The 25,729-nt window shown below is 41.3% G+C and overlaps 1 protein-coding gene across 5 annotated transcripts in view; it reads left to right on the top strand.

Moving 5' to 3' along the window:
* Positions 1 to 1,239: 1,239 nt before the first annotated feature.
* KAT6B (lysine acetyltransferase 6B) overlaps positions 1,240 to 25,729 on the top strand; it is a 164,294-nt gene continuing 139,804 nt past the window's right edge. For 3 of the 5 annotated variants that reach the window (XM_087824311.1, XM_087824310.1, XM_087824307.1), the window contains exons 1-3: positions 1,240 to 1,331; positions 11,402 to 11,471; positions 14,448 to 15,325. In XM_087824311.1, coding sequence (XP_087680437.1) covers positions 14,705 to 15,325 — 621 coding nt within the window. In that variant the 5' untranslated portion in view covers positions 1,240 to 1,331; positions 11,402 to 11,471; positions 14,448 to 14,704. Of the gene's footprint in view, positions 1,332 to 2,084; positions 2,436 to 3,699; positions 3,772 to 11,401; positions 11,472 to 14,447; positions 15,326 to 25,729 lie in introns of those variants that run through there. The other 2 variants (XM_087824308.1, XM_087824309.1) reach the window with 2 other exon arrangements.

Below are 25,729 nucleotides of genomic sequence, written 5' to 3'. Positions count from 1 at the left end.
GCATCTGGATGCCAGGATGTCAGCCAGGGCAGGAAGTCTGGGGTCTCCTCTCCCTGGTACCTTGCATCACCCTGCTAAGGCCCAAGATCTCCCTGACTCCAGGGACAGACTTCAGTCAACAGGTGGCTTTCCACCCAGGCCACCATGCCTGAAACTTGGTTCTTTTACAAAGCCATAGATCTCCTCCTCCTCTCAAAGAAATGGCGCCTGGAAGGGGAAACTTCGTATTCAAAACTCTGTAAGAGCCATTTCTCGAGTCTACTTTTCCTATTTCCTTAAGTCTCCCCTGCCAGCATCCCACCCATCTTCGGGGAAGAACTCTTCAGAGTCTCGAGGGCGCTGGGAGGCATGCGGGCAGCGTCTGAGTGGCCTCGCCTGGGCGGCCAGAGGAGCCCCCAGCCTCCTCGTGTGGGCCTCAGGAACTCGGGGGGCCCAGGGGAAGCCTGGAAAACTGAACTTCGCCATCAGCCTTCCTTCGAGCGCTGGCTACAGGAGAGGGGGGAAGGGCCCCCCAGCGGTCTTCCCCGGACTCCCCACCCCCGCGCCCCCTGCACCTCTGCCACCCCGCAGCACCGCCCTAGGAAGCGCTCAGGACGGAGCTCAGCGCTCCCCAGCTCCTCGCAGGCCGGGAGAGAGCATCTTGAGGGGCAGCTTCCCCCTCCAGCCCGCGTCTGACATCCCCACTCCCACCCAGGGATGCCGCTGCCGTGCCCTGTCCGCAGTCGCTGAATGTCACTGCTCCCTCTTCCTCCGGCTCAGGGTAGACACAGCTCCCGAGGCATCCCCCACCCCAAAACTGCCGAGATCGCCCGAGGGTGCAAGGCCCAGGAGGACGACGAAGTTTGGGGCCGACAGCAGCGGGAGGGGGGCGCACTGGCGAGGACCGCACCTCTCCGTCCCAGCCCGGGCGGGCACACTCCCCGCCCCAAACGGCCCAGGCGTCCCCATCCTCCCGCGGACACCGGCATCCCCGCCCTCCCCCGCGGGCGGCGAGCGGAGCCCCCCAGGGCGGAGGCAGGTACCCCGGGGCGGGGACTGGGGCGGGCGGGGTCCAGGCTGCGCCCCCGGCCGGGCCGGGCGGGCTAGCTGGCGGCGCGGGGGGAGCGGGGCTGGGCGGCGCTGCCTTGGGCTCTGTGCGCTGCAGCCCGGAGTCGAGGAGGAGGAGGCGGAGGAGGAGAAGGAGGCGGCGGCGGTGGGTCCCGGGCGGGGGGAGCGCGGCGCTGCGGACCCGGGCGGCTGGCAAAGGACGAGGCGGAGGCTGAGGAAAGCAGCGGGGAGACCCAGGCTGCAGCAACAAAGGGCAGCAAACGATTGGCCGGGCTGCAGGCGAGGTTAGCCGGGGACCGGGGTGGCTGGAGGCAGCGGCGAACGGTGCACGTGCTTGCAGACACGGGCGAGTGTGGAGCCGGGGTTGCACGCCCGGCGGGTAGGTGCTTACTCCCCATCCGCATGGGATGGCAGGGAGGCTGCAGCGACCTCGTTCCGCTTGCACTCGGCCTGGGGCTTGCAGGTTGGGGGGTGGGTGGGGGGTAAGGATGCGAGGCAGGGGGCGGGCGAGTAGTCGCCCGGGACGGGACGGGGTAGGGTGGAGGAGGGGGCGGGATGGAACGCTCCGGGCGGCGCGCCCGGCCGCGCGCTCCACCGCGGGAGCTGACTACTGAGAACCTCGAATTTTAACTTCGCGTGCCCGCCCGCGCGCGCCCGCGCGCCCACCCCTAAATCCTGCGGCCGCCGCCAGCGATCAGCTCTCACACAAACTTTAGCTGCGGGGCTAGGGGGTTTGGGGTTGAGTGGGGGAGGGGAGAGGGAAAAGGCCCTCTGATTGGCGTCGTTTGCAGCCAATAAGGCCAAGCGCCTTTCCTGCGAGTGGACCCAATCCATTTCTAGAGGTAGAGGGGGCGGGTAGGTGAAAGTAGAGGTGGCGCGGCGTCTGGGAGAGAGAGGAGGGCTGGACCAATAGGTGCCCAGAAGGGGCGGGCCCAGGGGTCTGTCGATTGGTACTGGCAGTGAACCCTCCCCCGGGGTGGTGCCTGAGGGGGGGATGCTGGGTCGAGGGGTGTGTCTATGCGGAGCCGAGATGACCGGCAGGAACCTGCCCCAATGGGCTGCAGTGTGGTTAGCGTGTGGGTGACGGACAGACCCGTAGGCCAACGAGTGGCCCTAAGTGTCTGCGGTTTTGTCCAATGGAGCAGCGCCGGGGCGGGGCCGCGGCTCGGGTTTAATGAGACTCCATTGGGCTGTAATCAGTGTCATGTCGGATTCATGTCAACGACAACAACAGGGGGACACAAAATGGCGGCGGCTTAGCTCCTACCCCTGGCGGCGGCGGCAGCGGTGGCGGAGGAGACGGCACCTCCTCCAGGCGGCAGCCGCGGCTTCTTTCTCAGGCAGCGCCAGCGCCCCCGGCAGGCGCGGTGGCGGTGGCGCGCGGCCAGGTCTGTCACCCACTCCGCGCGTTCCCAGGGGGTGGAGACTGAGCGGGAGGAGGGCGGAAGGGGGGGGAGAAGGGGACTCGCTATGCCCCTCCCACAGGCCCCCGCGCGAGGGTCACCGCGGGGCCGCTTGGGGTCAGGCTGCCCCGAGCGTGACGGTAGGGGGCGGGGAAAGGGGGGGGGAGGACAGTCCCCGCCCCTCAGCAGGGCCTCCAGGGCAAGGGGCGGGGTTCGAAGGGACAGGGGGCGGGGCGATGTCGGAGTTGGGGTGGGGCTCGGTGGTCCGAAGGCGGGGGCTTGGAGGGGTTTTCTGAGTGGGAGTGACTTGGTAGGAACGGAGGGGGGCGCTAGTGTGTGGCGAGGGCGTGGATGGGAAGGGAAACTGGAGGTGCGCAGACAGGTGCAGGAGAGAGAGGAGGGAGAGATGCAATATTGGAGATGGGGAGGGGCGACCGAAGGGCATGAGGGCGGGTGAAGTGATGCAGAAGGGTGAGATTGCAATGATCTGGGGCCACAGTAAGAGTGGGTTTGGGTGTGGTGGATGTGGAGTAGAGTTGAGAAAGCAGTGCATAATAGGTATTGGATTGGAGGAAAGAAGTATTGGGGGAGTGCGAAGAGCAAGTACAGTTGGCTGTGGTGGGAAGGAGGTACTGGTATTGATTGAGTGCATCGGCCCGTTGGAATAGAAAGGTTTGCTAGTTTAGGGGTATATGAAGGATTAAAAAAACTCTCAGAAAGATAAGACAGCAGAGCTGACATAAATGTGAAGGGAGGCTACTTAGAACTTGTAAAATATACCTGTGGCAGAAAATCTCATGGGGATGGGAGAATCAGAAGGGTGGGAAGAGGCAGAGGTGTGAAGAAAGATGGGTGGGGGGTATGGTGAGGGACTGGCAAGGGGGTGGGACAAGGAGGAAGGGGTCAATGGGGAGAAAAAGGGACATTGTAATATTTTGATCAATAAAAATAAAAGATAGGTGTGGCTGGGTGCTAGGTCTGGGGGAATGTGATTTGGTGGACCTCATCAGGAGTGAGGATGGGGCAAAGAAAGATGTTAGTTTGGGAGACAGGGTTGTTTGATGGGCTAGATTTCTTGGGTGAAACTTGAGCTGGAGTCTTGAAGGTGGGGCAGGAGAAAGGAGAGCAGGGTGTCCCAGTCAGGAAGACTTTGGTATGGGCAGAGCGCAAGGAGTGGTGGGACACGGGGGGCAAAGGCAGAGGAGGGGCTACAAATCCTCATGAAGGAGTTTAAACCCTGCGGTTGGGAGAAGATGTTGGGCTATGCCAAAGAAACCAATGAACCAAGTATGTTTGGGGTGAAGGTACCAGAAAATTCAAGGTAAAGAGTGTACGAAGACTCTTTGTATGGACAGGATGTGGAAGTATAGCATATGGGTATTAGTTATGTTGGGATAGACTTAGTTCTGGGGTGCTAAAGAAAAAAGGGTGTGCTGTGTTGTGTGGTTGGTTGGTTTTTGGTATGAGTATGAGTAAAGTACATTGTACCTGTTTTACTTGTGTACCCTAGATTTTCTGGGATAGCCCTGAAATAAAATACGCTATTATTTTGCTATTCATAAGTTCTTCACACATGTATCAAAATGGGTTGGAACAGTCTTTTTATGTTTTTGAGAAGAAAAGATTAACATTGCATGTTTCAGTAAAGGATAAGATTCTTACCTGAGGTCTTCTACTTAGGGTTGAAAGTTGCGGAGGTGAAATGATGGTTTAAAAAAAAAAGAAAGAAAAGATAGAAACGGCGTTTTAACATTAAAAGAGGAACTTAGGGGAATAACTGGCTGGTGGTAGTGACATGGTCTGTAGAAGTTTTGCCTGCCAGCCATACCCAGGCCTCTGAGTGGGTGGATGTTGTGTCATTGCCGTTATACCAAATGTTTCTCTCACGCACTACTTGTGAAGATAAGGTTGAAACTGTCAGATGTAAGGCATAATGAGAAGGAAAGCAGAACAGGGTGACTATTGGAAGGTAGTTCAGGAAGTCTGATAAATAATTTTAATGTACTTCAGAAACTTTCATGTATCAGTGAGATGATTTAACTAACTGATTTGGTTTTGTTAAATGCCAGGATTCCTAACAGGTGACTTTTCAGTCTCTTTTGTAGTTCCCTGCAAAATATGTATAGTTTTCCTGTATACAGATGCCTGTTATTTGTATTAAGTGAGAGAAGAGGAAATCGTTTTATGAAAGTAGGGATGTCTGAGCTGTAGTGACCATTTCTTTGCTTGCAGAATAGTAAATGATACATGGATGGGAGAAGTGTGATGAAGGGCTATTTCTTCCCTATAATGCTTTAATTTGCATTTCCAAAGCACCTTTAAGCACCTTTTTACAGGACTCCCACAATTCTCCACAATTTTTGTATTTTCCTTTCCACTGTTGCTAGATGTTTGAGTTGTTTCTCCTCTGGGAAAATTGTGAACAAAGCTGCTATGAGTGTTCCCGGACCCGTCATCTGGTGCACATGTGTACATGTTTCTCTAAGGTGTACACCTAGAAATGGAATTGCTGGTTCATAGGCAGGGTGACCATTTATCATGGCTTATACCTGTTGTCCCAGTGTAATCATTAATATAACACCCTTAATTCTCAAAAATAGCTGGATTTGGATAAGTTGTATGGTCTCCCTAGTCTCATGGGATTATGCTTTTCTTCAGCTTGACTAGGTGCCAGTCAAACTGTTTTCCAAAGTATTGTACCAGGTTACGCTCCTTCCAGTGATATTTGAGAGTTCCCATTGCCTCTTATCCTCTGCAACTCTGTCTTGTTAGCTTTTCAAATTGGGTGATCTGGTAAGTTTTACATTTACCTGATTAATAATCAGGCTGAACAGCTTTCATATACTTGTTGGCGGTTTGGATTTCTTCACTGTAAAGTTCCTCTTCAAGCCTGTCCCTTTTTTTTTTTTAATTCTTTGTTTACTCTGGAATCAAACCCTTGTCATGTGTGTATGTTGCAAAATGCCTTCTTCCATTCTGTGGTTCGCCTTTTTACTCTTTATGGTGTCTTTAAATGAACCGAAGTTCTTAATTTTAATGGAGTCAAATTTATTGGTCTTTTCTTTATGGTTAGTGCTTTTTGTATCTTGTTTTAAGACTCTTTTCCTACCCTCAGGTCAAGTAGATATTCTATATTATTATATCTTCTAAAAGTTTTATTGACCTTAAGTGATGTGTGATTATGAGTAAAATACATTCTTCTTGACACCATCCTCAGCTTTAAAAGTCTATTTTTGTTTTTCCTCACTTTCTCCTCTTTTCTCTCTTGATGTTTTACTTCTCTGCAACTATAACTAAGAGCCAGGTGCTGACTTCTCTTGTCTCTTAGGAGAAAGTGGTCCTATAGACAAGCTCAGGCAGATTAGATTTTACAGGTCTCCAGCTGACTGCATTGCCCGTTTTCCTTTTATGAGCTAGCATTTTATTGTGTTCCTGCTATGTGTCTGTCACCATCCTTGGTTCTTTCATATTTGTTATCTCAAGTATTCCTCTTTACAGTTCTGCAAAAACAGATGAGAAAACTGAGACTTAGATTGATTAAGTAACATGTCCAATATCCCTTAGCTTAGGTAGCTAGCAAAGTGAGGACTCGATCTTCGAACTCTCTAGATACATCCCATCATAGCACACCTCCTTGTTGAATAAAATTTCAGAAGCCTTTTGATAATATCCAAAAACTATGAGAATAACTTTACTTTTAACATCATCCTAATTAAAGCACATAGAGATAATTATTGTGAAACGATAAAATTATTGACCTCTCTATGTATAAAAAATTAAATTTAAAATAGGTAAAGTCAGATTAGACAGTGGACCTTAAGGGGTCCTTGGATGGGCAATCAAGGTCTGAAAGCCCTTGAAATTGTATGCAAATGTCTGTATGTACATGTATTCATTTTAAAAAGTAGATCTTTAATTTTCTTGAGATTCTCAGAGGGGAACCTTACTTTGTTTCCAGGCTATACTGGATACCCTGTTTGAAGACATCTGTGATAAAATTAAATGATCTGTGTTTTCAAGATAATTTTTTACAAATTTAGATGTCAGATTTTTTTCTTAATATGTTCTCAGTCCTTGTCATTAAAACATGGCTGAAGCTAATTTGTAATCAGGAGGAAATCTAGGATTGAATAGAAGTTTTTTAAAGGCCAAAAAAGACACTTTAAATTTAGTTGATTATTTCTTAAGTGAAAGTGCTTGGTTGTATCATCATTACTAATCAGTGTATCCTGGCTCCGAAGGCCTGATGACTTCAAATGACTTTTCATCTTGTCTCTAAAATCCTCTGTTTTACAAGGGATCAAATTTCTTGTGAGGTTTTTAGCAGTGTGATTAAAGTTTAGAGACTGAAACTATTGAGCACTTAAATGCAGGGGTGACTATGCAAACCTAATTCGTGGGCTTCACCAGGAGATTTGGGACATGTCTGTACTAATTGATGATGATGATGTTGAAACTAATCTTTGCTAGGGATTATGGAAGCCATAATAGTTTATTGATAGTTCAGTTATTGTTTGTTGAAGCAGATTTACACAATTATAGTTTAATGACATAACAAGGATATTGTCAACTAGGAGAGCATGACATGAAAAATTAAACTTCCAATTAATGTAATATGTATTAGTTAAAATGATAATTTTCATGGTGATTTAGCGTCTAAGAAATCCTTGGAAAACATTATTAGCTTAAGAATTAAAAACTCTTATGTTAGTGAGAAAGAATTTAGTATTATTCTAAAAAGATGGGGAATTAAATATTCAATTCAACTAACATTTATTGAGTGCCTACTCTCGGCTTGCTGCTGAGTTAGACTTATAAATAGAAGTTGAACCAGATTGATGTTTGGAGAAATGAAATACTGGTTGCTTTTGTTTGTTCCTTCAGTCACCCTTGCCTTCAACCTATACTGGACGGATACTATTCCGAGTGATTCAAACATTCAACAATGCACGTGTGCACTCCACTATGTCTTACAGTGTCACTACTCTTGCAGTGGCTTCCTCTTCATCTGTCATGTTTACATGCCTCAGCCTAGCTTTTGTCACAGCCAACTTTATTTCTTACTGCTCTTTAACACATACCCTCTCTAGGCATGCACATGGACTCACGTCACTTTGTCTGACAGCTCATTCTCGGCTTCTGTGCTTTCTACATTCCCTTCATTCATTCACTGATGCATTCATTTAACAAGTAGGAACCGAACCCCCCTTATGTTCAAGTGTGGTCCTCGGAAATCTTGGGACATACAAAGATGAATCAAACATGAATCCTGTTCTTAAGAATATTATAGTCGAGCCCTGGCTGGTGTACTCAGTGGTTAGAGCATCGGCCTACCCACCGAAGGTTGTGGGTTCAATTCCCAGTCAAGGGCACATACCTGGGTTGCAGGTTCGGTCCCTGGCCCCAGTCCCAGTCGGGGCACGTGTGGAAAGCAACCAATCAATGTGTCTTTCTCACATTGATGTTTCCCTCTCCCTCTCTCCTTCCCTCCTCCTTTCCATCCCTCCTTCATACTCTCTCTAAAAACCAATGGAAAAAATATCCTCTGGTGAGGATTAACAAACATAAATAAACAAATAAAAAATAGTATATTCACATTGTTATGTGACCACCGCCTCTATGTAGTTCCAAAACATTTTCTCTTTTTTTTTAATACTTACCTGAGGACATTTTTTCCACTGCTTTTCAGAGAGAGTGGAAGGGGGAGAGAGGAAGAGAGAGAGACAGAGAGAGAGAGAGAGAGAGAAACAACAGTGTGATCGAGACATGTTGATTTGTTGCCTCCTACACGTGCCCCAAGTGGGGCCAGGGATTGAGTCTGCAGCTGCAACCTAGGTATGTGCCCTTGGCTGGAATCGAACCCGGGACCCTTAGTCTGTGGGTCGATGCTCTAATTACTAGGCCAAACTGGCTAGGGCCCAAAATATTTTCATCAATTCAAAATACCACCCCCACCACAGGCCCCACCAATCCATGTTCTGTTTATGGATTTATCTATTCTGGATGTGTCATATAAATAGAATTATATGAACCTTTTGTGTCTGGCTTTCACAACATGTTCTTTTCTTTTTTATTTATTTATTTGAAAAATATTTTTATTGATTTTTAGGGAGAGAGGAAGGGGGAAGAGAGAAACATTGATGTGAGAGAGGACCATCAATCGGTTGCCTGGGGATCAAACCTGAAACCTGGGTATGTGCCCTGACCAGGAATTGAACTGGCGACCTTTCGGTATACAGGACAGCACTCAACCAACTGAGCCACACTGGCCAGGGTGTTCATTCCTTTTTACAACTGAATAATATTTCAGTGTATGAATAGATACCACATTTTGTTGATCCATCCTTGTGTTGGTGGGCATTTGGGCTGTTTTGAATTTTTGGCTGTTGTGAATAGTGCTGTCATGAATGTGTATATATTTACTTATTTGAGTACTTGTTTTCATTTGTTTGGGGTATATACCTAGAAGTGGAATTGTGTGGTGATACGGTACTCATATGTTTAACTTTTTGAGGAGCCACCAAATAGTGCTTAATCGCTTTTTATCCCCATAGCACCTCCAGTAGGATGGCACTCCCAGAACAACACCTCCATAAGTATTTGTTGGTTGTTCTTTGATTAGTATTTATTTATTTTTAAAATATGTCTTTGTTGATTTCAGAGAGAGGAAGGGAGAGGGAGAGAGAGAGATAGAAACATCTGATGAGAGAGTCATTGATCAGCTGCCTCCTGCACGCCCCCGACTGGGGATCGATCCTGCAACCTGGGCATGTGCCCTGACTGGGAATCGAACCCCGATCTCCTGGATCCTAGGCTAGTGCTCAACCACTGAGCCATGCCAGCTGGGCTTTGATTAGTATTTATAACCTTACCTCCTAATTCCCATGTTTTGGGCTTTAAGCAGTAATTTTAGGGAAAATAGATGCATCCAGGACTTGAAAGTTAACAAATATCACCATATGGATGATGATTGATGTTGTCAGACAGCAGATATTTGTTGACTGAGGATGCTATTTTGAGCAACTCTGCCAGTAGTCTGTACTGGATGATTATAGAAGAAAAGAAGTTAATGTCCGGTTCCTTAAGCAGTGTTTTGTTCCATTTCAGAAGATACTGTTAAGATTTGTGGATCCTTACTCAGTTACATAATAGGCTGTGAAAAAATCCAGGAGCATATAAAAATGAGAACTAAAAATAACTGTTAGCAGGTAAAACTCGGGATGACAAAGGAGTAAACTCTATTATTAATCTTTATTTTTTCTACCACTGTTTTTGGCTCATCCATAATCTCATGACTCCAGTGTTATGACATTGATTTTTGAAACAACACATAGCTTTAGTAAAAGCTTGAAGGAAGCTTCACATAATATTTATGATCCAGGGTATTTTGACTCTTTTTATGCTGACATGAATATTTCTGAACAATGTTGATTTTTATGTAATACCAATGAAGCCAAAAGCACAGTGTGTTGGACTAAGCATTTCTCTAGATCTGTTTAGAATAGTTTGTAATGAGTGATGCAAATAGTGTTTTATTATATGACTGTATGATACAACCATATAATTTACTGATACTATTTTGTAGTTAAAAATAAAGTGATTCAAAACCTCAGAAAATAGAATAATTTAATTTGATATAGCATGAGCCCCCAGAATTAATTTGGAATGATTCACTCCCTTATTGATAGCCTTTTAGCCCAACTTTCAAGCTTTTATAGAAAAAAAAAACAAAAGAGAATAATAATGATTTTTAGGGTTGCACTGATAGAATATCCTGTCTACATATGAAACAAATCCTAGTGCTCTGAAAAAGAGAAGTGGTGTGGATAATTCCAGATCAGGAGGAAAGAAAGCATTTCTGTTTGGCTTTTGAATGAATTATGCATTTTCTTTCCTGTAGATTTGTCTTTCTAGTTAGATACTGCTTAGACTAAAATTAAACTGGTTTTCAATCTATTCTCTTAGGGTATACCAATTTACAGTGGGCCAGCAGAGTCAGAAACAAACCAGCCTAAGATTAAGAAATTTCTAGTGGGTAATATACAAAGTGGATAATATACATGTGTTTAGTCGAGAATTGGCTACAGAGACTTCTGATTTTGCTCCTCTCCTAGCTGTATGTTAAAAAACACTGATTCTGCTTGTAGCAAAGAGCTGCTGAGTTACATCTGCTTCTGCCTAATTAACTCGGTTGGTTGGTGTCAGATGAGAGCTAATTTTGAGATTAAATTGAGGAGCGGTGTGTGTGTCTGTGGCTGCGGGAGGGGAAGGAGGGTCTAAGTTGCTTGGCTGTTTTGTAGAAGATCAATATGCAGTTATTCACAACGCTGTTTTAAATTTCTTTTTTGCCTTTGGAGTATAAATGATCAGTACTGCCCTAACTAAAATTTGACCTGTGTACACACATTTTGTCATGGAAACTTGTACATCCTTCTCTTAGGTGCAGTCATGGGCCTGATTTTGATACCAATCAGTACGAGATGCCAGGTGTCCTTTGGGACAAATAGTGAAAATTGCCTGGGAAAGTTAATACAGACTTGTAAACAACATTCGATTCTTTTTTTTTCTTTCCCCCCCAGATAAAATGTTATACCTGCCTGGCTATTTGAGTAATAATGGGATTTTTTTTTTTTTTTTCCTTGATGAGGTTCTTTCTTAGACTCTATCGCAAACCTGATTTTTAACATTTGGAGAACAGCCCTGGTTTTAAAGAAGAGCAAAGTTAACCTTTTTAGTCACTTGCTTTGGGGCTTCTTTCCTGTCCCAAATTCCCTGTTCTTGAATACTCTTTACTGATGTGCAAGAGTTACTGTATCACCAAAGGTAGTGTATTAATAAACTCATTGCCTCTGTGAGTATTGAATAGTTGTGGAGAGCCATAGATGGTTGCTGAATTTAAGGGATGTCCTCTTGCCCAAATTAATATTTATTTACTTTTTTTCTTTTGGCAGATTTGCTTGAAGATTTGGGCGGTCTTCTTTTTTGTCATGGACTATTAAAACATTTGGAGTTCCAATTCTGGTATTTTCCCTTATTATATTTTAAAGATATAAATTGTCAGTCGTACTGAAATGCGTTGGTGATGATATGAATGATTCTTATGATTGTGGGTCAGGATTGTGGTAACAGCTTGTCATGAAGGTATATTTTGGGTATTTATTAGTTATGAAATGCCTTTTGTTTTAAAGTGTATGTTCATTTGCTTGTGTAACCAGTACGCCTGAAAGCAACTTTGCAGTATGGGATACTTTTCTGTCACCTCTTTTCCTGCTTCCAGCATTTGTATTTTGTGCGATCAAATTAAATTAGTTGATTCATCCTGAATAAATGATGGAAGATGAAATAATTACTTGGACACAGTAAAATGTCTTCTAATGAAATTTTGCCCCAAACCATTTTACTTTGGAAAGATCAGCTTCCTGTTCTAAACTTCCTAACACAGAATGAGTCCTGTGTTCTATCATGAAAATGGTTGCACTGTGATTTCATTCCATGTTCCAGGTCTTAACATTTTTGTCAATGATTTATATAATAATACAGAGGTACGTGCTTATTAGATTTGCAGATGACATAGATGATAGAATCAAGCAAAGCAATCTTTAAAAGGTTGGAAGATAGACTCAAACCAACAAAATGAACTTGAACTGTAATACAGTTTAAATCTCAACATTTAATTTTACACAAGGAAGGGAATGGAAAGACTCAGCTCGACAGCATTCTTTTTTTTTTTTTAAAACATATCTATAGATTTCAGAGAGAGGAAAGGAGGGGGGGAGAGAGAGAGAGAGAGAGGGAGAGAGAAACATCAGTGATGAGAGAGTCATTGATCGGCTGCATCCCACGACCCAGGCATGTGCCCTGACCGGGAATCGAACCCCAATCTCCTGGATCCTAGGTCGATGCTAAACCGCTGAGCCACGCCTGGCCAGGCGACAGCATTCTTGAAAGAAGATTTGGGAATTTTAGTTGGACTGCATGCTCAGCATGGCCAGTGTGTGGCAGGGCTGTTAGGAAAGTTCATGTAACCTTGGATTGCATTTATAATTGGATAATGCCCAGAAGGCCAGATTTTAAGATGGGCATTAGCTACTAGTTAGTGAGCAGTTGGAAGGAGGTGCTTGGAAATCATGTGATATGTGGAGGTGTTAAGAAACTGGGATATGAGTGGTGTAAAGTGGGGCTGGAGGTAGAATGGGGTTTGATTGTAGTGGTTTTCAAAAGATACTTGTTTTCAAATATTTGAAGGCCTTTCATATTAAAGAATTAATAAGAATTTCTTGAGATTGTCCAGGGGAACTAGGACTGGTGGGTAGAAATGACAGGAAAGCAGATTTTGGCTCCTTTGAACAAGAAATATATTACAATTACAGTGGAATGAGTTGCCTCAAAAAGTGACAAATTCTCAATCACTGGAAGTATTTTGAGACTTTATGGCCCACGTGTTGGGATACTAAACAAGGGATCTTTCATTGGATAGCTAGAAGTTGGACTGGATGACCTCTAAGGTCCCTTCAGCCACAAGTTCCTGAATCTGAGGGGGGAAAATGGAGTGAACCTACAGTTCACTGATTGCAAGGAAGACAGTCCTTTTTAAACTGACTCTTTCAAGCTGACTAAATACACATAGGTCAGTGGCCCAGCTGTTTTTCAGCAACAGAATCTTTGAAAGCAAATGTTTTATTTTTCAGGATATCTGGCTAAAGTTTTGAGGAAAACATTAATTTCCTTTTTTTAGGTACATTAAATCTGAATAAATATCCAGAGATAATTTTGTATTTTATGAGACATTTTTCAATGTGTAGACATCACATTTGATGGAAGCTATGACTGTATATTGAATACTAGATACTGTGTTCACTTAATTCTCTCAACAATTCTGTGAGGGATATATTATTATTGCCCTACAGATAAAGTGACTGAAACTTAAATCACTTACCCAGGGTTTCTCTGCTAGACATTGGTAGAGCTGGCATTCATACCATTAGTCTGATTGCAGAGGCAGAACTACCTAGAGCAGGCAATTGTGGCTCAGGTGAAGGTAGTGTTGGACTTAGATATTAGAATAATGGCATTTGAGCCTTAAGTCTACTATTGACTGTTACCTTGAGTGAGTTCCATCTTCCTTCCCCTCAGCCTCAGTTTACCCAGAGTTGTCCTGGAGATTAAATGACAAGTTATATGTCAGCACAGTCTTAAACTTTAAAGAGTTGAGATGGGGATATAATCAGTGCAGAAGCAAGATTAGAGCCCAGATTTGACTCAGCTCCTAGGCCAGGTGCTCTTTGCAGGTGTACTTAATACCAGATGAGAGGTCCAGGAAGATCTCAGCAATACCACTCTCTACCTGGAATCAGATTTGTATGATCCTTCCTTGTACTGAACAGTTTCAAAAAGGTAAAGATAGTTAGGTTGCTGTATTCATTTCGGTTTTCCAACCTGTGGGTTAGAGAGTGTCGCCCTTTTCAAAGGGATGAAAGGATATGATTCTATACAAGTGGCTAGATGGGAAATTTTCTTACGTGTGAGGTTTGAGAAATGTAATATCTAGCTGAAATAAAAGAATCAAGATTATTGCCTTTTTTTTAAGTCTAAGATTTCTTGAAGTTCAGTGTACTTCATCAGGTTTTTTGCATCATAGATTTATTCTTTGATGTTGATTTTATGTTTATGATAGACATATATCTTGAACCACTTTCAAGTCATTTTATTACTTTCAATAAAGCTTATCTATTAAATATATAACTTAAATGTGATCTCTTAAATGCCCCCTAAGTGACCTCATATAAATAATAAGTGAAAAGTCTTAAAAAAAGTTATTTCTCAGACTGAGACCCAATTTCTGATTGGAAAATATAGTCACTGAGACATTGTTACATAATCCTTTCCTGTCATTACTTTTGGGGTCGTTCTGCATCCAGAAAAGTAGTACTGAAGAGTGTTTTAATTTATTTTTAGAAGCTCCTTTATTAAGAGCCTTCCCCGCCTTTTTTCCTTCAGGGTCTTGATTTCCCACTGAAAGATGTTCTTCGCCTGAATGCAGCCTTTCCTGCTGGTCAAATAAGACAACTATCAACACTGCCTGTCTGTCTTCTTTAATCTCATAAGGATGGATGTTTGCGAGATGTCGCTTAATATGTTCTGGAATACTCTGCCCATTTGTTGAATTGTAAATGACTTTTAAATGTGCAAGTTCTGTTAAATACAAGGAGAACCTCTATGGGTAACTTTTGTATTGAAGAAGTCATTTGTCAACCATGGTAAAACTTGCAAACCCACTTTATACAGAGTGGATTCTTGAAGCTATACAGAAAATAAAAAAGCAGAAGCAAAGGCCCTCTGAAGAGAGAATCTGCCATGCAGTCAGTACTTCCCATGGGTTGGATAAGAAGACAGTCTCTGAACAGCTGGAGCTCAGTGTTCAGGATGGCTCAGTTCTCAAAGTCACCAACAAAGGCCTTGCCTCCTATAAGGACCCAGACAACCCTGGGCGCTTCTCATCAGTTAAACCAGGCACTTTTCCTAAGTCAACCAAGGGGTCTAGAGGAACATATAATGATCTCCGCAATGTGGATTGGAATAGACTTTTAAGGAGAGCAATTGAAGGACTCGAGGAGCCAAATGGCTCCTCCCTGAAGAACATAGAGAAGTATCTCCGAAATCAAAGTGATCTCTCAAGCACCACCACCAACCCAGCCTTTCAGCAGCGGCTGCGACTGGGGGCCAAACGCGCAGTGAACAATGGGAGGCTACTGAAAGACGGACCGCAGTACAGGGTCAACTATGGAAGCTCAGATGGCAAAGGGGCTCCCAAATACCCCAGTGCTTTCCCATCCTCGCTTCCCCCTGTCAGCCTCCTACCCCATGAGAAAGACCAGGTAAGTGAAGAGAGAATGTTAATATATTCTAAATATTGCCCATTTGACTTGTGTAGTTTCAATTAAATTTTATATGGACGAAAGTTTTGAGTAAAGTTTCATAAAATCAAATTTTTTGCCTTAGAGCAGGTTTTTATATTTTAAAATGTATATATTGTCTTAAAATATAAAGTGTTCTATATTGTATTATAATGTATTGAGGGCTTCCGCGTTGGTTGACTAAGAATTTAACATGGTGATTATGTGATTTGTTTTTTAAACTCAAATTGTTAACCTGCTAACCAGTGAGCGCTTGAAGGGATCAGGATAGATAACTTTAATCTGCTTTCTTCAAGGCAGGATCATATATATATTTAAAAATCTAAGAAAGGCCACTGTATATTTTTCTCTTTTTATTATTTATTATTTATCTTTAGTTTCAGCTTTGTTGAGGTATAATTGATATTTTCCTCTTATTATTTTTAGAGAAGAACTTATAGACTAATTATTTTAATACTGATAGTCTATGCATTCCTGGAATTGTTGTAATATGTGACCTAAGTCCTGCCTATTTCAATTTGAAGTCATTTATTATTGCCTACTTCTCAGAGATTGAAAGTGAATGTTTATTTTTAATGTTTCTCACACTCTTTGGTTTCTCTGGCCTTATTTTGTTTCTGTAGTATTTATACATATATGGCAGATTTCTCCTTACGTTACTGCTACACTCCTGCTCTTTGGTTGAGTAGGACTTTTCTTTGTTTTGTTTCAAAGCTACTGAAATTGCTGCCCAAACTAAACCAAAGTAGAGCAACGGCAAATTGTTTATAATAATCCAGGCCCTCCAGTTTTAATGCTTGTTGTCTGTCCTTTGGGTGAGTGGATACATTTATATCAGTTAACTTTACATCTTGTAAACCATTAACCACTGTTGATAGAAAGGGTGGTTGTAAATGTTAACTACATTTTTAGAAGTGAGGGAAACAGAAGTGCTAGGAAAAGTTGTGCTCCTGATGGCGTGCCTTTTCTCTTTGGATACTGCCAGCCTTTAAGTTAGACCCTGCTTCCTTCAGTGCTTGAAGCTGATAGGAACCCAGCTCTAGAAACTGGGTAGTTTGCCTTCCCATGGACTCACTGAACCCTAGCATTTATATAGATATACTTTAAAATTTATCTTTATTGATTTCAGAGAGAGGAAGGGAGAGGGAGTGAAAGAGAGAAACATCAATGATGAGAGAGTCATTGATTGGCTGCCTCCTGCATGCCCCCGCTGGGGATCGAGCCCGCAACTGGGACATGTGCCGACAGAATTGAACCGTGAGCTCCTGGATCATAGGTCGATGCTCAACCGCTGAGCCATGCTGTCTGGGCCTAGCATTTATATCTTAACTATATTTTTATTTTATTAGTTTTCCTCAACATTTATTTTACCCTTTTGGTGGTATTTGTGCTTGTATAACCAACTCCCGGTTCTTTGTGAGAAAGTGTGGGCATAAAAAATGAAGTAAACCTTTGAAATTTTCTTTTTAATAACATTTGTTTAAAAAAAAATACAGCAAATGACTCAAATCCTAATTCCTGTGTCCCACACAGCTACACTAAGCACTTTTGTTTCTCATTAAATATTGTTATAAAAGCTAATACCTTCAGGAGATTCCTCAAGGGAATATGGAGCCATTTCTTGATGGATTTGAATGTCTTTGTTTTTAAAATATGTATATTACCATAATGTATATTAAGGTTTTATAATGATCAGGTATATGGACTAATTCAGGCAGCTTTAGGCAATTTAATAAAATGTTTCAATAACTTTGTGATCCAGGGGATATTGTTACCTGTGATTAGAGGAGTTGCTGCAGATTTTCCACAGTCCCTTTCCTGTCCTCTTTCACCTTGCCCACCATTTCTTGCTAACCTTATCATATTTTTTCTTATGGCATCTGTACTGAATTATTTTTAGTTTAAGGGAAAATTTATGTCTGAAAGTGTCTAGGATTGAGAACAGTGTAATTTATTGCTTAGCATGCAATTGTTACTGCTCTTTTTGTAATGCTGATCTTTAAATTGTCCAGTTGGCACCATCCTATATAACAAGGAAAGCTGAGAAAATGTGTCCTAGAATTTTTACTTGATGAAATTTGGAGATCAGTTGTATTGAGTAATTATAATCTAGTTCTTAAAAAACACACAAAAATAAGTGAAAACCAGGTTGTCATTTTGGCCACACTGTGCTATATCATTTGTATTGTATAGTATAATAGCATTTCTCCTTAAAAAATGTTTAATAAAAACCACATCATAATATACTGCCCTTTGAGGTTGCAAGTGGTAACTAGTTTAAAACCATGTAAACTTGCTAAGTAAATGTAATAGAGGTTCTTAACCTGGGTCCATGAATGAGTGTGGGGAAAGTATACCACTAATCCCCTGAAATCGAACAGTTGTATGTATCCACATGTTTTTCTAGGGTCAGGGTCTATAATTTTTATCAGATTCTCAGAGAAGTCCAAAATGTCAAATAGTCAATGTGAACATTTCTTGTACTGTAGAAAATATTTTGAGTTTTTTACTCTAAAACCATAATATGCTAATGATTTTCTTGCTTCAGCTGCTGAACTTGGATCTGTGTTGGTTGTACTGTAGTTCCTTGTATATGGAACTTTTTCTGATATATTTGAAAGACAGATTACGTTTGTTGCTGTGCTAGAAGTCTGTAGAGTTTGCATTGTGGGAAGACATTTATGATATAAATAGCAACTGTTTGTACAGAGAGAGAGTAATCTCAGTTACAATTTAGTCAACTGATGTGTTTCAAAGAAGCTGTTATTCTAGTTACTTTAGCTGAGGAGTTTCATTTAACTGTAAAAAAAGAAAATAAAAAATAGTAAAAATAATAACATTTCTTAAGGGTTAAATGCTAATGCTATTCCAAGTGCTTTACATTTGTTATCTCCTTACCACAATAACTGAGGGCTATAGATGATTATCCTTACTTTACAGATGAAAAACCGAGGCTCAAAGCCTAAGTAATTTGTCCAAGGTCACTTACAGAGCTGGTGAGTGGTGAAGCCAGGATTCTAACACACAGTCTGACTCCAGACCTCTTTACCTCTCTCGGCTGTATACTGGTCCACAGTAGTAACTTTTTTTTAACAGTAAAAGTATCTCTTCCTGTTCCTCGGATGCTTAGGAGCAGTTTCCCCCCAACAAATAGATATCTGGCTTTTTAAATTTGGTAGCTGCAATGAGCCTATTACAGTTTTTAAAGCACATACTATTTATAATATTAGCAATATGGGAAAGCAGTAGGGAAAATAGTAAATCTGTGTCTAATTAGATTTAACATCATCATTCGTATGCATGACTGCCAGGAGGAGTACAATGCCAGTTAAAATGGAAGGGCTCCTTTCCTTTCTGTAATGTAATTGCACATCTTCTGATAGTCTAGAATTCAAATTGGGTATTACCATACTGGCTTCTCAGCATGACTTCTTTGTATTTATTTAAGAAAGCTCTCTTTGGTGAGGTGATATGGAAATGAATTAAACCACTGAAGATAACACTTTATCTTTGCCTTGGTGAGGGAACTCTTACAGGATAGTATTAGTGTTTCTCATTAAAAGTGGTAAAGCTCAATTAGGTCAGATTATGAGGACTTTGGAAAGTCAAATATTCTAAGAGAGACTTCAGTTATCACCACAGACTTTGTGGCATTAAGATTCCATTTGAACATTTGGGCTTTAGCATTTTTATAAAATCAGCTTAGTTCAATTTTAAACAGATTCCTTGGTATTTCACTTTGTTGGGAATGTCTTCCTAAAATTTATTAAGTGTCAAATCTTGGTATGTTTCTAGTACAGTGCATAATATATGGGACCTCTCATTCTAGGCTATATAGTTGGAAAGGGAGTTACCTCTAATATCAGGTAGGGCTTTTGATTTTTTTTTTTAAAGAAATGAAATGGTTTGGCTCAGTGGTTAGAGTGTCGGATTACGGAATGAAGGGTTCCGGATTCGATTCCGGCCAAGGGCACGTAGCTCAGTTGCAGGTTTGATCCCCGGCCCCAGTTGGGGCACATGGGGGAGGCAACCAGTCAATGTCTGTCTCTCACATTAGCATTTCTGGCCCCCCACCAAAAGCAATGGAAAAAATATCCTCAAGTGAGGACAAAAAAATTTTTTTTAATTGAAAAAAAAGAAATGAAATGACTTAGAATCTTATAAAAAATTTCAAATATAGTTACGAAACAATGCTGTCAATAAGAAAATGAGTTTTAAAAGGCGCACAGATTATCAGAGGTGTGGTCTTGGCTTATTCAGTTGTTTATTCTAGTTATCTCCCAACCCTTTTAGGGAGATATTTTATTAGGGTTTTGTGTTTTGTTTTTGTTTTTTAGAGAGAGAGTTGAAGAGAGGGAGAGAGAGGAAGAGAGAGAAACATCAATGTGAGAGAGACACATTGATTGGTTGCCTCCCGCATGTACCCCAACTGGGGCCGGGGATCAAACCTGCAATCCAGGTACGTGCCCGTGACTGGGAATCGAAATCCAGACCCCTCTGTGCATGGACTGACGCTCTGACCACTGAGCACACCAGCCAGGGCTTAATATGGTTTTTGGCAGTGTTATTAGTATGAACTATTTCCATAAATAGAAGATTAATATATATCATACATCAGTTTCTTGTTCTGTATAAATGTCATAAATTAAAGGACTTTATTTTTAGATTTTTCTTTCTTCACTTTTCTCCATTCTGCCCTCTAATCTCCTGTCCCATTATCCTTGCCCTAGAGAGACCCTCCTCATCACTCTCTGGGACTTTTCCAATCGCCTGTCCTTTGTGAAGCACCGTTCACTTGTCCATATTGTTCTCTGCTGGGGCAGGCTTCCAGAGGTCCCTCAGCCCTAGGGGAATGGTTTCTAGTCTCAGACAAGTCTGCCTCTTTTTGGCAGAAATGCGTGTGTTTTTTATCTGCTAATTCTGTAGAGTCCAAATGTCCTCCACTCTGTTGTCCTTCTTAGTTTTCCTTTGAATTTGTGTCCTTTGTATTGCAGATGTCACATTTCTCAAAGAGTGCTTAGCTAAGTGTATTCAACTGAAAGTTGGATAAAGCGCTAATTATTGCAAACTGTGCTATTCCATATAACCTGAATTTGGAATTGGTGTGGATGAAAGTCAGTTTTAGAATGACTGAAGTCAGACAGAAGCCTGTTATAATGTAAAAGAATAGGTGAATCAAATACTTGCTGTTCCAGGGTCAGGGAAGAAAAGAGACTGTGGTTCATGTTGTTAATTAATCTTCTGAAGTTCTTCAAAATTAGCAGTGTCTGAGAACAACTTTTGTGAGCAGATAGAACTAGTTGTTGAGGCATTGTTGAGAGAGCACTCGGATTGTCTCAAACTAGTTAGTTGGGTCAAGCAAAGATAAAATGAAGAGTGAATGGGTCTTTCTATTGCACTCCGCCGGGGCATGACAGTGTGTTCCACTTTAGTGCTTTTATCAAGATGGAACTTGTCTAGAGTTCTAATGAAATAGGCTTCAGGTAAAGTAGAAACAATGTCAGAGGATTTTGGACTCTTAAAATGAGTGTTAAACAGTCTTTGTTACTCTTTGGATCTCAGAGGTATTTGATACTGTGGCTGCCTTTTCTGTAACATGTGATCCTGACATGAATGATATAGATCATCTATTTTCCAATTTCCTAATGGTATTTTCTCCCAAGCATTAAGGATGTGAAGGGTGTGGTTTCTTGACTAATTTTGGATATTTTCAGGAATTTACTGTTGTATCCCATATACTTATTTCAATCACTACAGCTACACTTGTTATACTTTCAGTGCTAAGAAAATCTATAGCTTTGAAGTTATATAACAGTTAAGTGCTATTTGCTAGTTTATTCTGATTGTATTTTGGGTGGCCAAGATATTTATCCTTTCCTTTCAAACTTTATTTAATAAATAGTACACTTCATTGTTTCTTAGAATGAAAAGTGTTCTTTTTATGTATTTTATCTTTGTACATAATAATGTATGAAGGGTATACAAGAAAATATGATAGCTTTATCATTGCAATAGCAAACTTACATTGTAAAATTCATGACTTTTTGTTTTGTTTATAAACTTAATTTTCTTGTCCTGTACATTAAACTACAGTAGATTTGATGAAACGGTTCTTTTCTAGTTACACCAGTATTTAAGATGTGAATCTGCATCTCCTTAGGTACTTTGATCTCTCCAATCTATTAATGTTTCCAAGTACGTAAACATCAATTAGCTCACTAAAGTTAGCAAATGAATCATCCATGTAATTTGTGACATTTTGAGTTAGCAGGGCCAGGAGGAATATATTTTGATTTGTCTGTGGGCGCTCTTATCTCATTGTCTTCAGGTGATAGGGACTTTATACATGTAAGACAAGGAGGCACGGCGGTGCACATTGTGAAATGCTAATCACTGTTATTCTGCTGCTTGGGACTGGACTACTTTCCCAGAGGTCTCCAGGAGTTGCAAAATGTATACTATTGTTTTTCCTTTTAAGTGAACCTTTAAATTAGCAAGATATTAATGTAGACTATAACTTAACTTTTTGGGTTTGTTTTATGAAAGGTAATATTTTGAAAAATCTGCAAAATGAACTATATAGACAAAGTTCTAGAGTGAGTGAAATTAGATTTCAACTGTGAGGCTGGGCTCTGCATAGCTATAAAATAAATACTAATCAATGGTCTAAGTAAAATCCAGGAAGGATTTGTGTTAATTTGACAAATGGGTTTAGAATTCTTTAGCCATTATTTTTAAGAAACCAGCTTTGTTCATACATCCTTTCTCTAATTTGCTTCACTTTTGATCTTTGATAAAACCAGCTGCAATTTTGTTTCATTAACAAACTTAACTGGTTAACAGATGTTTGTTTTGGCTTGATTGTGTCCTTTCTATTAGAAACAGCGTAAGCATACATAGAAACCATGCTGGGCCTTTTCCTGTCTGTAGCTAGACAGGCTGTTCTGAAGAGCAACTTAATTTTATTTACAAGTTCAGTTTTTGTTCCTCTGTACTATCCTTGTAGGTATGTATACAAACATTTTAGCTCTTGTTTCCCCTGACAGGGAGGTCTTTTGTTCTTACTCCTCCATCTGTTAGTTTAGTATATTCCTCCCCCCTTTTTCTAGCATTGCAGAATCTTAGCATGCAGGGAAAAGGTATTGCAGAAGAGGTAATTGAGATATCAGTGACTCTTCCACAGTTCTAGGGAGGGAATGGGACCGGCCTGCTGAATTTAGATAATTTCTTCCATCTTCTTTGATGTCAGTAAGCTACCATATGGAAAGCAATGAGGCCTACCGGAAGGAGGTGAGCCTTGGTTTGGGCTGCCTGTGATATTCAGAGTGATGTGGGCTGGGAGCCAGAGGCGCACTTGAATGTTTCTGTAATAGTTTCTGATGCGGCTGGTCCTGCTTTTTGTCCATGGTTTACTGCCATGCTTCTGACCCTCTCAGATCATGAATCAGAATGATGAAGTTCAAAAAACAGAGGAGAGATTATATGGGGTGAGAGAAACCATAGCAAGAGAAGCAAAGAATGCCCAAATTAAAATTCAGTATTAAGGACATCAAATGATTCCGATTTGATATTTGACCAACTTGTTCCTTAAACTGGTACTTTAATACCACATAGAAGCTTCTACTGTACATCAAAACCCAACCCTAGCTATTGAGCCCTGAGATGTGAGTAAAGCAGCCCCAAACAGGATCTGCTAATAGAAGAGTGTGAGCCGTTTGAAGAATATAAGCTATTTCATCTAGTTAGACGGCTGGCAGATGTGAGGAGACTGGGAAAGGCAGGCAGTGAAGGAGCCAGGAAAATATTTCCCCCCTAACTTTGTAATTCAGAAGATTGTAATATTTCTGAAAGTTGAAAGAGTAGTACAATTAGCGCTGTATTTCTTGCACCTACATTCACCAGTTGTTAACATTTTGCCACATTTGTTCTCCCCCTGTGTGTTTTTATATGTGTATTTACACACATACATGCACATACTAACAATTTGTAGATGAAATATTTGAAAATACATAGCAAACATAATAATATTAAGATATCATACTATTAAGTTATAATGGTAACTATATATCAAGGAACATTCTCCTGTATAACCACAATACCATTACCTCAAGTAAGAAATTCAACAGTGAAACAAAAATGTTATCTAATAGTCCATTTTTCCCTAACTGGCCCCAAAATGTCACTTCAAACTTTTGTTTTTGATCTAGGGTCCAGTTAGAGTCACACATTGCATTTGGTTGTCTATCTCCTTTAATAGAGAACAAGTTTCCTCTTTATTTTGCTTCTCCTGTCAGGCACATTTTTGAAGCATTTAGGCCAATTGTCTTGTAGGATGTTCTGCAATTAGTGTTTGTCTGATTGTGTCTTTATGATTGGATTCAGGGTAAACGTTTTGGCAAGAATACTGCACAGCTGATGTTGTGTATTTCCTCTTTTGTCATATAGGAGATCCATCCTTTCAGGTTATCTTATTATATTGGTGGTGCTTTTTCATCAGTTGGTGAAAGTGGTGTCTGCCAGATCTCTTACTAAAGGCATCTTTTTCCCTTCTGTAGTTAATAAGTAATTTGTACAGTGATACTTTGAGACCACGTGAATAACCTTTCATCCAATGTGTGTGTTTCGTATTACTGCTGTAACAGACTACCATAAACAAGTGGCTTAAAGCAATGCAAATTTATTGTCTTATAGTTCTGCAAGTCTGAAGTCCAACATGGGGCTCATCGGGTTAAAATCACAGTGTCAGCAGGGCAGCATTCCTCTGAAGGCTCTAGGAGAGAATCTGTTCCCTCGCCTTTTCCAGCTTCTACAGGCTCCTTGCATTCTTTGGTTCATGGCCCCTTCCCTCCATCTTCAAAGGCAGCTACATCACATCTGTCTCTTTTTCCATAGTCACATTTTTCTCTGACCACAGTCTGGATTCATATGGTTAGGTGGGGACTACTTATATAATCCAGGATAATTGCCCCATCTCAAGGTTCTTTTTTTAAAAACACATTTAATGGCTTTTTCTTTAAAAAAAAACCACTATTGATTTCAGAGAGAGGAAGGGAGAGGGAGAGGGAGAGAGTTGAAACTTCAATGATGAGAGAGTCGTCATTGATCGGCTGCCTCCTGCATGCCCTCGACTAGAGATCGAGCCCTCAACGCAGGCATGTGCCCTGACCAGGAATTGAACGGTGATCTCCTGGATCCTAGGTCGATGCTCAACTGCTGAGCCACACCCAGCCGGGCCAGGCTCAAGGCTCGTAACGTAATCACAGCTATGAGGTCATTTTGCCATGTAAGGTGACAGATTCACAGGTTCTTGGCATTAGGAAGTGGACATTTGTGTGTGTGGGGAAGCGGGAGGGGTGGGGTGCGATATTCTGCCTGCCACACAGTGGTTTCAGTATGCTCACCTAAATCACTTTTTGCATTGGAGGTTGCAAATATTTGAAGGTTTTGGGGCTATAGTGTACACTGTCTAACTCTCCTTAGAAAGGAATGAATCACAGTTTATGGGAGCAATGCTAGTTGAAGGCTGGGAGTTAAGAGGCCTGAGTTCTAGTTCTGATGATGCATCCTGAATCATTTCCATGGGCATAGAAGTAGGGACTGCCTTCTGCTTCTATTTCGTGTTTGTTTTCTCACCAGTCGAAGAACTGAAGAATGGATTTGGCAGTAACAATTGGGGTTTGGATATCGAAAATGTTTTCTGAGATGTGCACTTAAAGTTGTAGAGGAGGGTTTTTTGTTTATATGCCCACAGATACCATGGAAATATATAAGACATTTGGTAAGATAGGCACTTTGGTGACATTTTAAAGATTTAAATAACATTTGGAGAATTTTATGTCTATTATTTAAATGTGAATCTTCAATTAGAGAACTCTAGATAGGCAGAAAAATAAAGACTTATTTCAAAAAGAACAATATCATGCTTACAATATCCTACTTCAGTTATATCTTAATAAAGTTGGGCAAAAAGGAGAAATATCATGCAGATGGATGTATATTATATTTTTTCAGGTCTTAGTAAAAACTCAGAAAAAAACAGATATCAAATCAAGATTCACAAAGGCAGTTAACCTTAAGAATCCTCCATTTCCTTTCATTTTACATTGTTTTGGTGGAATCTTGTAGTAGCTGCATTTAGTTAGAGTGCTTTGGAAATACTGACTGTTGTAGTTATTAAAGAATAACTGTTTAGTTATCAGCCTATAAATGTGCTTTCTAGAGCTGATAAAAAAAGTTGATCTCATTTGATGAGCTTTGATCCCCTGTAAATCTTCCAACTTATCTCATTTTCCACCAGCTACTGAAATACAAGATGCCAACAATTAACATCCTCCCAAAGCATTTACACCAACTTATAGAATCACC

The sequence above is a fragment of the Miniopterus natalensis genome, chromosome 14 (genome assembly GCF_054644295.1).
Source record: "Miniopterus natalensis isolate mMinNat1 chromosome 14, mMinNat1.hap1, whole genome shotgun sequence".
In the NCBI taxonomy this organism is placed as follows: Eukaryota; Metazoa; Chordata; class Mammalia; order Chiroptera; family Miniopteridae; genus Miniopterus; species Miniopterus natalensis.
Note: the sequence above shows the minus strand (reverse complement) of the source record. Positions and strands in the feature narration are given on the sequence as shown.